The sequence below is a fragment of the Sorex araneus genome, chromosome 7, assembly GCF_027595985.1.
Source record: "Sorex araneus isolate mSorAra2 chromosome 7, mSorAra2.pri, whole genome shotgun sequence".
In the NCBI taxonomy this organism is placed as follows: Eukaryota; Metazoa; Chordata; class Mammalia; order Eulipotyphla; family Soricidae; genus Sorex; species Sorex araneus.
Genome location: NC_073308.1, coordinates 11,397,276 through 11,412,155, shown reverse-complemented (window position 1 = coordinate 11,412,155; position 14,880 = coordinate 11,397,276). Strand labels below are relative to the sequence as shown.

The window sequence follows — 14,880 nt, the reverse complement described above, 5'->3', positions numbered from 1 at the left end:
ACAGGGCCCTGGATGCTGTTCAGATGATCTGTGCAGTAGTCACAGGCCATATGTACCTCCCCCCCGCCCATAAGAACCATCACAGGCTACTTAGCATCTGAGGCCGATCCTAATTAAATCTTCTGGGTGATGGTGACAGGTGAGTGGGAATAAGCAGGTGGTAGCAAGGTGCTATTTATGGACGATGCCTCCAGATCATTTTGCCAAACTTCTCTCATTTTATTTTTATTTTATTATTATTATTATTTTTGCTTTTTGGGTCACACCCGGTGATGCTCAGGGGTTATTCCTGGCTCTGCACTCAGGAATAACTCATGGCAGTGCTCGGGGGACCATATGGGATGCTGGGAATCGAACCCGAGTCGGCTGCGTGCAAGGCAAACGCCCTACCCGCTGTGCTATTGCTCCAGCCCTAAACTTCTCTCATTTTAAAGTGGCATTTTATTTTTATGTATAGAACTTTTTTCAATTTTATAATCAATTTTTGGATATTATTCATGACATAATAAAACTCAATGTCAGCTCACTGTGCATTCATTACTCCAGCTTGTGTGCTTGAAAAGGCCTGAAGCTCCTGCAGCCCCTGGGGCAGGCCTGGGGGCAGGCAGCTGGCCAGGCTGCTGTGTCAGAAACAAACAGGTGAGGCCCTGCCGGACCTGCGTCTCAGCAGCTGCGTCTCAGGGTCTTGGTTCCCAGAGGGAAGGGACAGATGAGCAGATGGTAAGTCTGAGTATTACTGGAGGCTGGTCAGGACCAGGAAGGGCTCACCAAGAAGGAGGCCTTCGTGCGCCATTGTTCCAGGAAGAGCGACCCAGGGTTCTGCTTCTATTTGCTCTTGAGGACACAGGACACATAAGGAAATAGCTGCTGGCTTAGCCCAAGACTGAGATGTGCCGCGGCCAAACCACTGGAGCTGGTTATGTGACCAGTTGGGATTTGTGCAAAAGCTGGAACCAAGAATGATTCAGAGGGGGTCAGAGCTCCCGCTCGTGTCCTCTGGCCAGCACCCACTGAAATCCCTGGAGCGCCTCTAAGACACACCCACGTGGGGGCCCCTAATTTGATGCTGTACCTGGAGTGGGGTGAAGCACTTCCCCCAGGACAGGGCTTGCTTCCTAGCCGCTGGCGTTTCGTGGGGCCTCAGTCTCTGGTGCATTCACAGGGCAGGTGCAGGAGAAGCAGCAAGGGGCCACTGCAGGGAGGGGTGTTGGGGGCTGCTAGAGTCCTGGGTCCCTTCTGCTTGCCCCCTCTCTTTCGAACTGCATGCCTGGGTCCCTCCAAGTAGAGGCCCCTGTCCTTTGTTCGCCGAGTCCCTAAGGGGACTGGAAATGAGCACTGAGTGTGAGCCAAGGGATGCAGCGGACCTCTGCGGGCGGGCGGGAGGGACTCGCTGTCACTGGTTTCCTGGTTCTCTGGAAGCTAAAGCCCCTTCTCGGGTCCCTAGCCTAGACTTGCACCAGCCTGACCCCTGCTTTCCCCAGCCTCTCCGTGGCCGCTCCAGGCTCGAGCGGGCATCCGAGACGCTAGTGGGTCGCGCACCCGCAGGTCCCCTAGGAGGAGCGGCAGGAGAACTGCCCCCGGGAGTCCCGATTCAGGACTCCCGCATCTCTGTTCCCCTTTACGGTCTTGCTCGGGCTCCCCGGGGCATCCGTCAGTCCGTGAGGGTCGGGGCGCACTCGCAATCCAGCCTGCGGGACCGCCCTGCCCGGGTGGTCCTTCCCGGGAACCGCCCGGCTCCAGCGCCTTCAAAGGACCAGGAGGCGCGAGCCGGGAAACCGGGGCTTGGGGCGGGGCGCGGCGGTGGTGGTGGGTAGGGGCCGCACGCGGGGGCGCAGGGCGGCGGACTGTCCCGAGGGCGGGGGCGGGGGTCGCGGAGCGGGGCGGTCCCGCAGGCCGGGGGCGTGGGGAGGGGAGTCGCCGGCAGGGGTGGTCCCGCAGGCCGGGGGCGGGGGTCGCGGGGCGGGGAGGTTCCCGCAGGCGGGGGCGGTCCCGCAGGCCGGGGGCGGGGGTCGAGGCGCGGGGCGGGGCGGTCCCGCAGGCCTGGGGCTGGGGGGGCGCGGGGCGGGGCAGTCCAGCAGACCCGGGAGCGGGCGGGGGGCGCGAGGCGGGGTGGGGCGGTCCCGCAGGCCGGGGCGGGGGCGGGGGCGCGGGACGGGGCGGTCCCGCGGGCGGGTTGCGGGCGCGGCCGCTGCGGGGCCCCGGAGCCGCCGGCGCGGGAGGCGCAGTGCGCAGGCGCCCGACTCCGCCGCGCCCCGCGCCCCGACTCGGCCGCCCGCGCCCGCCCGCCGCGCGCCCCGGGCCGGCGAGGGGCGCTGGGATGGCGGCGGCGCGCGGCGCGGGGGGCGCGGGGGGCGCGGGCCGCGGGCCGGCGGGGCTCCGGGCGTGCGGCGCGGGCTTCGCGTGCCCCGAGCTCGAGGCGCTGTTCGGCCGCTACGCGCTGCGGCTGGAGCAGGCGGCCGCGCTGCGGGCGCTCGCGGTGCTCAGCCTGCTGGCCGGCTCGCTGGCGCTGGCCGAGCTGCTGGGCGCGCCGGGGCCCGCGGCCGGCCTGGCCCGCGGCTCGCACCCGGTGCACTGCGTCCTCTTCCTGGCGCTGCTTGTGGTCACCAACGTGCGCGCGCTGCGGGCGCCGCAGCTGCAGCAGCTCGGCCGCCTGGCGCTGCTCTTCTGCCTCACCTTCGCGCTGCTCTGCTGCCCCTTGGCGCTGGGCGGGCCCGCGGGGGCGCACGCCGGGGTGGCCGCGGGCCCGGGGGCCGCCGAGCGGGGCGTCTGGCAGCTGCTGCTGGTCACCTTCGTGTCCTATGCGCTGCTCCCGGTGCGCAGCCTGCTGGCCGTCGGCTTCGGGCTCGTGGTGGCCGCCGCGCACTTGGTGCTCACGGCCACTTCGTTCCCTGCCAAGCGCCCACGTCTCTGGAGGACGGTGAGTCACGCGGTGAGCCCCTCGCCCAGGTGGGAACCCAAAGAGGGGAGGGAGACAGCGGGTCAAGGTCACTCCAGACTGGGGACTGAGGGCTGGGCCGCCCGGGAGCGCCTTCCGAGTGCCAGTCCCCCAGGAGCCTCGGTGCGAGGCTGGCCGGGACTGGTCAGCACTGGCCCAAGGTCAGGAGCCGCAGGAAGGTGGGCCCGATTAGGATCTGGGGTCCCTGCACGGGGCCAGCCAGCTCGGCAGGAGCCCCAGGCTTTGTGCGAAGCCTGGAGCTAGTTGGGGGTCTGCCACCGGCAGCGCCCTCCCAGCCCCTCGGGAGAGGTGGGGAGGAGAGGGGGCTGTCCCGGTGAGCAGTTTGGGTGGGGTCCAGAGGAACAGGCTTTGGTGGGTGGGGCTGCAGGACCCTGGACCCTGTCCCCTCAAACCCCAGGGCTTTGACAAGTGGGGTTTTATCTCTGTGTGTTGGAGGCTCAGGCGGGGAGGTGGATGGCGCCAGGACATGGGTCCAGAGGAACAGTGCAGGACCCGGGATCCTGCTAGCCCTGATCCCAGGGCTTTGACAAGAGGGGACTTTGACTCTGTGTGTCCAGTGGTCAGGCAGGAAGGTGGACAGAGCAAGGACACAGCCTCCGGGCCCCTCCCGTCACAGGGCAGAGGCTGCAGGCTGACCCCCTCAAGTCTCTGCCCCTGGCTCACCTGTGCTCAGGGCTTAGGGGCCGAATCTTGTGAGCTTGGCGGGGGCCCTGAGGTGGACTGTCTGGAAGGGAGGGAGCAGAGAGAGGAGATGGGGAGGAGGGGGCGCAGGAGTGGCCATGCGCCTGTGTGTGCACACATGCCCATACGTTTGTGTCTGTACATACACATCTGCATGTGTCTGTGTGCTTCTGTACATGTGTCTGCATGCCTATGTCTGTGTCGCACACTTGTCTGTGTGCTCCTATACCTGTGTGTCTGCATGTATTTGTCTGTGTGTCCACGCATGTGCACAAGTCTCTGCATACCTATATGCGCACGCACGCCTCTGTATGGGCACGTTTGTGGTATGAGAGGACAGGCAGCCCCTGCTAGGAGAGACTGGTTGGAGCCCCATCGTGCTGTCCCTTCAGCACAGGTCAGGAGTCCTGGACAGTGCTGTCCCCTTCAGCCTTGGGGTCACACAGTTTAGCCTGTACCTAGGGCCAGAGGTGGGGGGGATTCTGGAGGGGAGCTGGTGGAGAAGGCTGGGAGATGGACAGGAGAGGGGACATGGGGCAGAGGCCAGAGACTAAGACAAAGATAGAAAAGGCAAGGGTGGGGGCTGTGAGCCCAGGGCATGGGGGATGTGGGGGGGATGTGGGGGTGAGGTGGGCATGGAGGAGCCCTGCTGCTCTGTTCCGGGGTCCCCACACCCCTTCCTCAGCAGCGCCTTCTGTGGGGGCTCAGTCCCCTGTAGGAAGCTGGCCAGCTTGGGGTGCGGCCTGAGTGGACAGGCTCAGGACCAGCCATGCTTGCTCTCCAGCTGCTCACCTGAAAGTCTGCAGTTCTCTTCTTTTAAATAGAAATTTTCAGCAGCCTTTCCCATGCCATGGCACCTCTCACCGCTCACCTCTGGGGAGGTGGCTGGCTCCAGCCAGCCCCGGAGCCCCATAAGTGTTGACCAGACCCTGTCCCTCCCGCCCCACCCACTCGTCACCCTTAATGGAGGTGCGAGGATTCGTGTTGATGTAATCAAGTCCTAAGTGAGAACTGGAGGCTTTGTTGTCCGCTTTGGTGGAGGTGGGAAGGCCCAGTCCTTGGGGGTGGTGTTGGAGAGCCTGGGGTAGTGAGGGCGGAGGCTGGGGGCAGCAGCCTGGGTGGCCTTGTGGGGGGAGAGGGGACAGCACATGTGACCCAGGTTCCTGATGTGGTGCCAGCTATCCCTGAGGGGCTAAGGAAGTGGGGGGCCACTGCTGAGAGAGACGGTGGAGGAGGGGGATTTTCTGGGTAACAGTCTCCTGCTCCTCCTGTTCCATACTGTTCCCTGCCTGCCTGTAGGAGGCGCTGGCCTGCCTGTCGCTGCCCAGCTGGTGGGTTTGATTTGGCAGGGGGAGCAGCAGGGGCTGGAGGCAGCTCATGGCGCAGCAGGAAAGTGTGGCTGGCCAGTGGTCCCAGGACAGAGGCCTCAGTGCAGCGGGAGGCCTGGGCAAGGTGGAAGCTGTCTGGAGCGGCGGAGCGAGTGTGAGCTGTGGGATGTGGGCTCTCCGGTGCTGACCAGGGGCTCTGCCCGTGGCTGATGGAGGGCTGCCCCCCCCCCCAACCTGAGCACACTCAGATGTGTGCCCATTCCTGGGGAGCCTGGCCAGCTCTCCACTTCTCCCCCTTGTGCTGCTGGGTCCCTCCAGGCTCCGCTGGCCCCTCGCCCATAATGGGCATCTCCTCCCGTGGCCCCCAGCCCCTGTCAGGGTTCGCCCCCTGGCCACTTTCCCTGCTAGTCCCTGGATGCTGGACCCTGACTGGGCCTCTCTGGGCCTGTCCATCTGGGAAGACTCCGGGCCGGGGGCTCAGACTTGTTGGCTCCCCCGTTCCATACTCTTCCTCAGCTGACCGGGGCCACTGGGTGGAGGCTGGAGCCAGGAGTTCCCTGGGCAATCACAGTCCCCCGAGCACCACTGCCACCGTTACCCTCCCCCTCCCCTGCTCCAGGCCCTGGCGGGGCAGTCCAGGCTCTTGCATGGTCGCCCTTGAGCTCCAGGTCATTGCTGGTATCACCTGAGACCTGTGGGTGTTTGCTGGGCCGTGATTCCCTGAAACCAGACCCCCACTCGCCCCTGCCCAACAGTCCGAGTGCCTCCCTTGGCACAGCTGTCCCGGCGGACCAGAAGCATGAAGGGTTCTGCCCTTGCCCGCCTCGTGCAGGACGCCCTGGCCCTGCCCCTCTCTGCTGGTCTGTCTCTTCCTGGCTGTGTGCTCCGGTGCATGCCAGAGCAGACCAGGTCGTGAGAGCTGGGGCAGCTCCTCCAGAGGTTCCTCATGAACCTCCACACTTGGGTGCCCAGTCTGAGAGCGGATGTGCGGGAGGGATCGTCAGTCTGCAGGCGGGAGACTGGGCTCTGGACTGAAGAGAGGACATCCTCTTTCTCTAGGTGGCTCCCGGCCCTTAAAGGCAGGGGGAGCTCTTCCAGACTGCTGTACCTGCTCCCAGGGACTGCAAGAGCCAGAGGGAGGCAGGAGGGGTGACGCCACCTTCCCTGTCCCTCGCCGAAGCTGCTGGCCTTGTCCTGACCAGAGGCTCCCAGGGGCCTCTGGGGGCACATCCTCCCACCTCCACTGTCTGACCTCCAGAGTTTAGTTCCCAAACTGAGTCTGTGGGCCAGCGCCCAGGTTAGCCTGCAGGGTCTGTACGTCCTGCATGGGGGCTACCTGGTGGGGCATTCTGGGGAGCAGGGGCGCCCCTTGCCCTGCTGCAGGGGTGCTGGTGGAAGTGGCGGAGGGATCAGCTGGTGGAGCGTGGTCTGTGCACAGCTGGGCTGTGGTGCACGTGTGCGTGTGTCTATTCAGGCTCTGCATGTGTGTATGTTATCTGACCCTGTTCATGTGTGCTTGCATGTGTGTTATCAGGCCCTTTACACATGTGTGTGCATACATGTGATGAGGCCCTGTGCATACGTGTGTGACCAGACTCTGTTCATATTTATGTGTATGTGATCAGTCCTGGCCCACCAGGAAGTGCCATCCCAGAGCTCAGAGACTGCCGGTGCCTGTGCTGTGCCGTGGCCAGCGCACACTCGTCCCAACAGAGCCTTGTTGGGGGACGGCCACAGAATGGCACTCTGTGCTCCCTCTGAGCATCCTGAATTTGGGGCACCATGTGCCAGTCCAGGCCGAGCCCTGCCACTGATGTGGGCATTCAGGCATCAAACAGACTTCCTGTGTCCCTGCAGGGGGCCCCGCCCAGCCAGTGTCCACTGCCCGTGTTCTTCTCAGTGGTCTTGGCTCAGAGGGGCTCCCCCGGGGCTCGGCTGTCCCCGAGGTGCAGGCACAGTCGCACTGTACAGGGGCCAGGGTCCGTGGCCAGCCTGGGAGGGAGCGCCAGGGCCCCTGTGCGCCCCACCCTCCAGGGCTGCTGTGAGGACCTTTTGGAGAGTCCACTCACTGGCTTGTCGCTGGGCCTGCAAGAGCGAGGGGACGGCCAGGCTTTTCCCAGGAGCACTGAGGCCCAGGCTCTACTCCCGCGTGCTGGCAGGCGGGCTCTGTGCTCCCCTGCCATCTCTCCTCCCTCCTGCGGAGCACTCAGCTGCCCTTCTGTGTGCCTGGTTCGGGCTCTGTGGGGGTGGGGAGTCCTGGGTGCTGGTGGCGTGTAGTGGTATAGAGTGGCCAGTGGTCCTCCCGGCAGGGACAGGCTCTGCCCAGTGGGAGCTGGTAGCCGTCCTGCTGCAGCTGGGGGAGGTGGCCCTGGCTTCAGAACTACTGAGGTTTTTCCAGGGTGTGGCATACGGGGCGGGGGTAGGGGCCCCTGCCCTCTCTGGCCTGCCAGGAGCTCGGTTGCTCGTCACCTTCCTCAGCTGTGTTACAGACCCAGAGAAGACGGGTGTGGACAGGACTCTCCGATTGACCAGTGTGGCCCTTGGAACTGCGGCGGGGGCCAGTTCACTCCCGAGCCCTGCAGGAGACCCCAGGGGCTGTGTTCCTATTTTGAGCCCCCAGGAGTGAGCAGCCCGCGCAGTGCCAGGGGCTTCCGGGGTCTGTGCTCTGCCAGGAGCGTCTCTCCAGCCATCAGCAGTGGCTGTGGGTGTGGATCGTCCTGCCCTGCCCTGTGTTTTCTTCCCACTGTCAGCACAGAGAGACTCCCTGTGTGGGCACTCCTCACTCCGCCCCATACAGCAGCTGCCGCGGGAGAGCCACTGGATTATGACTCAGCTGCCGGTGGACTCCGTCCCCGGGGCTGAGGGACTGGATGTCTTGGAGCCAGATGTGAATCTGTGTGCTTAGGCTTTGTGGCGTTGCTTCCTCACCTGACAGTCCATCAGGTGGCAGGAAAGGCCGGTGCAGTGGCCCCTGCTGCTGCTGCTTCTCCCAGCACGTAGGGTTGAGTAGCCTGGGGGCTGACGGGTGGGGTAGCCCTGCAGCTGCCCCTAGGGAAGGAGGTGCCTGGGGCTGGGCAGGCCTGAACCCGGCCCACACTGCCCTCCTCAGGTGTTCGTCTCCTCTGGATTCCTGAGGTGTGTCTGTTGGGGTGCAGCTGGCCCTCCCCAGGAACAGGCCCCCGAGAGGACAGTGTCCTGCCCCCGGCACCTGGGACTGAGCACGTGCGAGTGGCCAGGCTGTGTGTCTCCCTGGCTTGTCTCAGGGACCGTTACGCTCGGAGAGTGGGCGGCTGGTGGGGGCTGGTGGCGGGAAGCCCAGTCACTCAGCAGTGCCCACTGGCCAGTGCCGACCCAGGGGCTGCCCCACACATTGTGCGTGGATGGACGCTTGGCAGGTCCCCGGGCTCCCCGTGTGGGTTCCGGGGGGGAGATCTAGCTGCCTTTCTTCGCCATGGCTGGGACCCTGGGTCAGCCCAGGCATGGGTGGACGAGGTCCTCAGGACCCCTTACCCCGGTCATGTGACTCTGGGCTGGGGCTCGGCTGGCCAGTGACCCCAGGGCATGGAGGCTGCAGCCCAGTGGAGTCTGCAGTGTGGTGGTCACGGCCAGAACCTGTCCTGTACAGCGGGGCCATGAGAGGTCCCTGCTGCGCTGACCCTTGTGCAGTGCATGCCCACTCCGAGAGTGTTTAGATGCCCCTCGTCTCCCAGGATCTTACACCTACACCCCACCTGGGATCCCATTTTTGTGCCAGAGATCCCCCAAACAAACACTGCCAGCCTCGACCTGTCCACTGTGTGTGTTCAGCTGGTCCTGCAGAGAGCCAGCAGGGACAGGCCCGGGGACCCCTGGTCAGCCACACTTACCATGACAGGGGTGCCATCTCAGTACCCAGAGTCTCGCCCCTCCAGTAAGCTCTGTGACCAAGTACCCACTGTGTGCCTCGATGAGTAAGCTGAGTATGAACAGTAGTTTCCAGGAGCCCTATGCCTGTCCAGCCTTATTATTCTCTTGGGGTCTCTTTGCCCCTGATGTTTGGGGACCCAAGCATCTTTCCCAGATGCCTCTTGTGTGGGTGCCATCCCCTGCCATGCATGTCCCCAGGCCCTGCGGTGGGTCTGTGGCTCCGAGTTGACTCTCAGTGTACCTGCAGGAATGGGGACAGGCCTTTCTGCTGAGTCAGTGCTACGGCAGGGCTGGCGCCTCCTGGTGCTGACGGTTCTGCTCGAGGCTCTCTCACGGCAGGCAGACAGTGCTGGCCAACAGGCTGGGCCGCTTGGCTTAGGCCCGTGTGTCTGCAGGGTGCGAGCAATGTGAGGTTTGGATAATGTGCTTAGGAGGGGTTTCCTCGCCCGTGTTCCAAGTCATTACTCCTTGTGAATGTACCTGGGAAAGGTTCAGGCAGTATTAGTATGGGGAGCAGTGAGTTCCAGGGGCGCCTTGAACAAGCCCATCTCTCCGAATTGAAGAGGCTCTAGAAGTTCAGCCTGGGGCAGACGTGGGCTGCCCTAATTTGATCCAAACCAGATCAAGTTGTGTTTAAATTGAGGGATTGTGGGTGGCTCTTTGGATGGATAGATGATGGATGGATGATGGATGATGGATGGATGGTGGATAGATGGTGAATGGATGGTGGATGGATGGTAGATGGATGACGGATGATGGATGGGTGATGGATGGATGATGGATGGTGCATGGATGATGGATGGTGGATGATGAATGGTGGATGGATGATGGATGGATAGATGGTGGATGGATGGTGGATGGTGGATGGATGGTGGATGGTGATGGATAGTGGATGGTGGATGGATGGTGAATGGATGATGGTGGATGGATGGTGGATGGATGGTGGATGGATGGTGGATCATGGATAATGGATGGATGGAAGGATGATGTATGATGGATGGATGGTAGATGAATGACAAGTGAATTGATATGGGTAGATGGTGGATAGATTTATAGATGATGGATGGATGGTGGATAAATGATGGTGGATAGATGGTGGATGGATGGCGGATGGATAGTGGATGGATGGTGGGTGGATGGTGGATGGATGACAAATGAATCAATATGGGTAGATGGTGGATAGTGGAAGGATAGATATGGCAATGATGGATGGATTCATGACAGATGGGTGGTCGGTGGATGGTGGATAGATGATATGGATAAGAACATGTGTATTATTCTACACTTGATTATAGGTGATGATAAGTGATCCTTATTTAATGGTCAGTGAAGAAATTAATGTGATAAGCTGTCTTTGTTGTCTTTTCTTTATTTACTAGAAAATGGCAGGGATGAAAGAATGGTGTGTGGGAGAAAGGAGTTGGGACATTGCAGTTCTAGATGTTTTGTCTGTGGTGTAGGATAACATAGCCTTAGGTAGTTTAGGTATTGGGTTGTTCCCATCACAGTGCTCTGTGTTTATTTGTAGCTTCTATCTTAGTGTTCTCTTGACTTGTATATATTGTTTTTCTCTTCTCTATGAGTCCTTTGCATAGTTTATTCAGAGCCGTGTCCTTTTGTATGGGCACAGGAAGACAGTAGCAAATGCTATGCTTTGTAACCCGGGAGTCATTTGACTCTACATGATATTTTCCTCCTGGGCATCTGTTCTCTGGACCTAAGCTTCAGCTGCCCTTACTTTCCTAGCACCCCCAAAAAGCAGGATCCCGACGAGGGACGATATGGACCCAGGGCAAGTGGTGAGTTGTATCCTACCCTGGCATCGAGATGGGCCTGGCCAAAGTGCCTAATGCTTAACTATAAGTTAAGAGCTTGGTCATGGACAGATGCTGTCATGATCCAAAAAGTAATAACTAGATTCGGACCCTGCTAGGATTAGGAATGATTAATCTGGCCTGAGTGCTGTAGTCTGAGTCTGTGGCAAGATGTTGCCAGGAGAGCTTCCCTATAAGCCTCAATTTATCTCTTATTGTGTCCATACAAAACTATCTAGTATTAAGATGTTAATGAGTGTTTGGACTAAGGAAAGGAGAAAAACGCCTGAAGTGGTATTTTTGCCTACTGGCAGTCAGGAAGGGCTTTGGAATGTTGTGCTCCCTTTGAACCTGGTGGCCTTCAGGAAGGGCTTTCTTTTGTTGATTTTGCTACCTGGCTGTGTGTAGCCTAGGGGCAGGGGAGAGACTAGAGAAGGGGGTTTGAGCAGCAGATCCAGAGAGAGGACCGACCCAGGAGTGGGGGAGATGAGAAAGGTGGAAGATTGAATAAATGGTAACTGATCAGCAACCAGCTTGGTCCTTGTTCTTCCTTTGCCTGTCCTTGGCCAACAGCCGTCCCGGTCCAGCCCATACACAGCGGTTCCAGAGCACCGAACACGGGTGGTGAGACAGAGCCGCCCCAGAGCCCGTGAGTGCACACGCCCTTCGGTGTGCATAGTTTTTTACATGTGGCACATTGCAGTGGGTGGGGCTGAGCCAGATGTAGCACTCTGACCTTGGAGTGTCCAGTTCTCAGTGAGTCCATTGCTATCTGGACTGGCCTAGATGGACAGTCCCAATTCCTCTCCAGAGCACAGGAGCTGGTCTGCTGCAGGCCCCAGGCTGGGGGTGGTGGGGGGCAGGCACTTGGCCGAGCAGGCCTGGGTGGGCACTGTCAGATGCAGTGCCTCTGCTGAGGAAGACCTGGGCTGCTGCCCGTCTCAGGGACCAGAGGAGGCCTCAGCCCTGAGGCCCCTGAAGTGTACAGGCCTGTGTGGGGCAGGGTGTGGCCTACGCAGCTGTCCTGCAGCGCGGCCCTGTGTGCCGCAGCCCAGTGCTGCCTCCAGGGCTGCAGGATACGCTCCCGGGCCCTCAAGGCTTAGGACTCATGCCTGGCTCTGTGCTCAGGGCCCACTCCTGGCAGCACTTGGGGAACTGGATGTGGTACCGGATCAAGCCCAGGTCAGCCGCGTGCTCGGCCCGTACTGTCCCATGTCATAGGCCAGGGTCAGGATCTCAGCCACCTCTGCAGTGCCACCAACCCACAGACCTTTGGATCAGGGAGGGGGCAGGCCCTGCGGGATGTGTACCCAGCACCCAGCACCCACCCTCCCCCCTTGGGGTAGGTACCAATGCCCCTGGCCCTCGGGTGGCCCCAGCACCCCTGGCTACATAGCTTCCTGTGGCTCTGGCTGAGTCTCCCCCTGCCCTGGCGCCCTCGTGCCTGACCACAGCTGGGTGCCAGCCAGAGACTCTACATCTGGGTTCAGGGCTGCACCTCTGCCCCTAGCTGTGTTCGGCCCCTGGTGGGGGAGGGGTGTGTGTGGAGGGAGAGACAGTGCTGTTGATGGGCTGACTGCAGGGAGTGAGGACCTGCTCCGGCTGCTCAGGGAGGCCCGTAGAGCCTCCTCGGCTGGGAGGGGGGGCGCATCTTGGCCGAGTAGAGGGAAGGCGTGACGGAGACTGGGCGAATGATGGGCTCTGCTGTTAGGGTCTGTCTTGCACACACCCTCCCAGTCGCCCCTCTCCCCCCGACCTGTGCCCTGCCAGGCTGTGGCTGGGACCCCTGGACCCCAGCCTTGGCTGGGCTGTGTTCACTCTGGGCCTCACCATCCTCCATCATGCCCCCAAGGAGAGAAACTGATGAGACATCCACAGAGGCCTGGGGGTGAGGGGCAGGGGTGTCCCAGGAGGGAGAGGCAGCCTGTGTTCACATATGCCATGTGTTCAGTGTTACACAGGCCAGATGGGCGAGTGGCAGCTGGGGGCAAGGGTGTCTCTCAAGCTCTAGGTGGGAGAGACATGCTCGGTGTCACCACTCACTCTTTGCGTTGGAATAGATGTGCTCTGGGGCGGGAATGACAGTGCAGGGTAAGGAAGGCGCTTGCCTTGTATGTGGCTCACCAGGCTCAGTTCCCGGCACCACAGGAGTGATCCCTGAGGGCTCACTCCTGTGAGAGCCAGACACAGACCCTGAGCACAGCATTAGGAGTGAGCCCCCAGCACAGCCAAGTCTGGCTCAGAACCCACATGCATGAAAAAAGGAGCCGCTACTGCACCTGTGGGCACTTAGCACGCATTCAAACACTGACTCTGCGCGCCTGCACTATTGGTCCCTGCGCGGCCCTCACCTCGTGCTGCCTCAGACTCTGCTTTCCGGAGAGCTGGGTGCTCCCCGAGGATGGCAAGCACGGCCCTCAGCACTGCGTTGGCCGAAGCAGGCTCCAAAGGGCAGTGCCCTCTGCCCCCCGGGACTGCCCCTGGTGTTCCAGCCTTAGTCTCTGGTGTTCCAGCTCCCAGAAGGATGACTGGGTCGCAGGGAAGTTGCTCAGGCTCAGGGCACATGTGCCATGGAGGCACATTCCTGCCCTGGGCGTCTGTGTCCTTTCCTTTTCGGTCCTTGTAGGGCAGCATGGGGCTGGAGCAACAATACAGTGGTCAGGGCACTTATCCTCGTGCGTGTCTGACCCAGGTTTGGTCCCCAGCACCCCATGTGGTGCCCTGAACCCACCGGAATCAGCCCTGAGCACTGCCAGGTGTGGCCAGAAAGTAAAGAAACAGAATCAGGGTAGACTCGAGGCATCGCCTGCCCTCATCTGGTCAGCGCCTCTCTCTGCACTCAGGGTACACCCCAGGTGCCTGCTCACGGCTGCGCGTTGTGAGCTCAGCTGACCGTGGTGAGCGTGGCCTCTGCCAGGCGTGGCTGCAGCGGTCTGGGCCCTTGCACTGGGCAGGCTCTTGCGCTGGGCATGCTGGCCTTGGAGCAACCCCTCCAGGTCGTTTTTTCCTGCCTTCTCCTCAGCTGGGCGCCAACGCCCTCCTCTTCGTGGGCGTGAACATGTACGGGGTGTTTCTGCGGGTCCTGGCCGAGCGCTGCCAGCGGAGAGCATTCCTGCAGGCGCGGAACTGCATCGAAGACCGGCTGCGGCTGGAGGACGAGAACGAGAAGCAGGTCCGTGCAGGACGGTGTGCAGGGGTGTGGGGGCATGGGAGGGGGAGTGCGGGGATGGGGCGTGCTGCCTGGTTGGGGGACGTGGTGGGAAGCACTTTGCTGGGAGCTGGGAGCCCCCTGGCTGGTCTCCTTGGCCTCCTCTGCAGCCCGGGAAGGGTGGTCTGGGCTTGTGTGCCATGGGGGACACAGGGGCCACCTGGCCTGCCTGGGTGCTTCCCTGTCTGCCGAGGTGGGGACTCTGGACACGCCCTCCGAGGCGCCTGGGTTTCCCCGCGGGTGCTGGGTACAGCCTGAGTGGGGTGGGGCTTCTGCTCGGGGCTCTTTGCTGTTTTGGTGCCATGCGGGCGCCGTGGTCTCTGCAGACGGTCGGGGACTGTTTGCAGTCCGGTGGCCTTCGCCAGGGGAGGTTCTCCAGCCCCGTCTTTGCTCAGCCAGGCTGAGCCAGGCCAGGGCACCTCGGACAAGGCAGGGTGCCCTGGTGGTCTTCGCCCACAGCAGAGCTGGGCCTGTTCCTCTGGTGAGTGTCCTTGCCGGCCGCCGGGGCGGGCGCAGTGCAGCGCCCACCTTGCCGCGTGAGGCCTGAGTCTGCTCCTCAGCATAGTGAAAAACAAAACACTAAAGCGGAGGTCTTGTTGCGTGCCATGCTGTGCCGCTGAGTGGAGCACGGGCAGCTCGGGCATGGGTGAGGTCAGCCCGAATGAGGGCCTGGTGACACGAGTGGGCACTGTTCCAGAAATGCATCGGCCACTACTCCAGAAACGTACACATCCTTTCCGCTGAAGAATGTGGTGCTCCTGACGCTGGCTTGTTACTGACGGGTCCTGGATGACACAGGAGAGGGTGTCGTCCGGGGCTGATGAGGCGCCGACACAGCTCCTCATGTGGGTCATGGAGGCATGTATGTGGGATGCCCCGTGACACTGGACACGGACATGGATGAGCTCTGCCGGTCTCTACGCATGTGTGTTCGTGGGGCACGTACGTGTGACTGTGCAAAGGTGATCGAGTGTCTGGGTGGTGGAC

General features: G+C 61.7%; 1 protein-coding gene across 1 annotated transcript in view; it reads left to right on the top strand.

Annotated features, from left to right (window-relative positions):
- The first annotated feature begins 2,341 nt into the window (after window positions 1–2,341).
- ADCY1 (adenylate cyclase 1) overlaps window positions 2,342–14,880 on the top strand; it is an 86,708-nt gene continuing 74,169 nt past the window's right edge. The window contains exons 1-2 of the mRNA XM_055144588.1: window positions 2,342–2,917; window positions 13,708–13,857. Of these exons, the coding sequence (XP_055000563.1) occupies window positions 13,744–13,857 (114 nt within the window). The 5' untranslated portion in view covers window positions 2,342–2,917; window positions 13,708–13,743. The remainder of the gene's footprint in view (window positions 2,918–13,707; window positions 13,858–14,880) is intronic.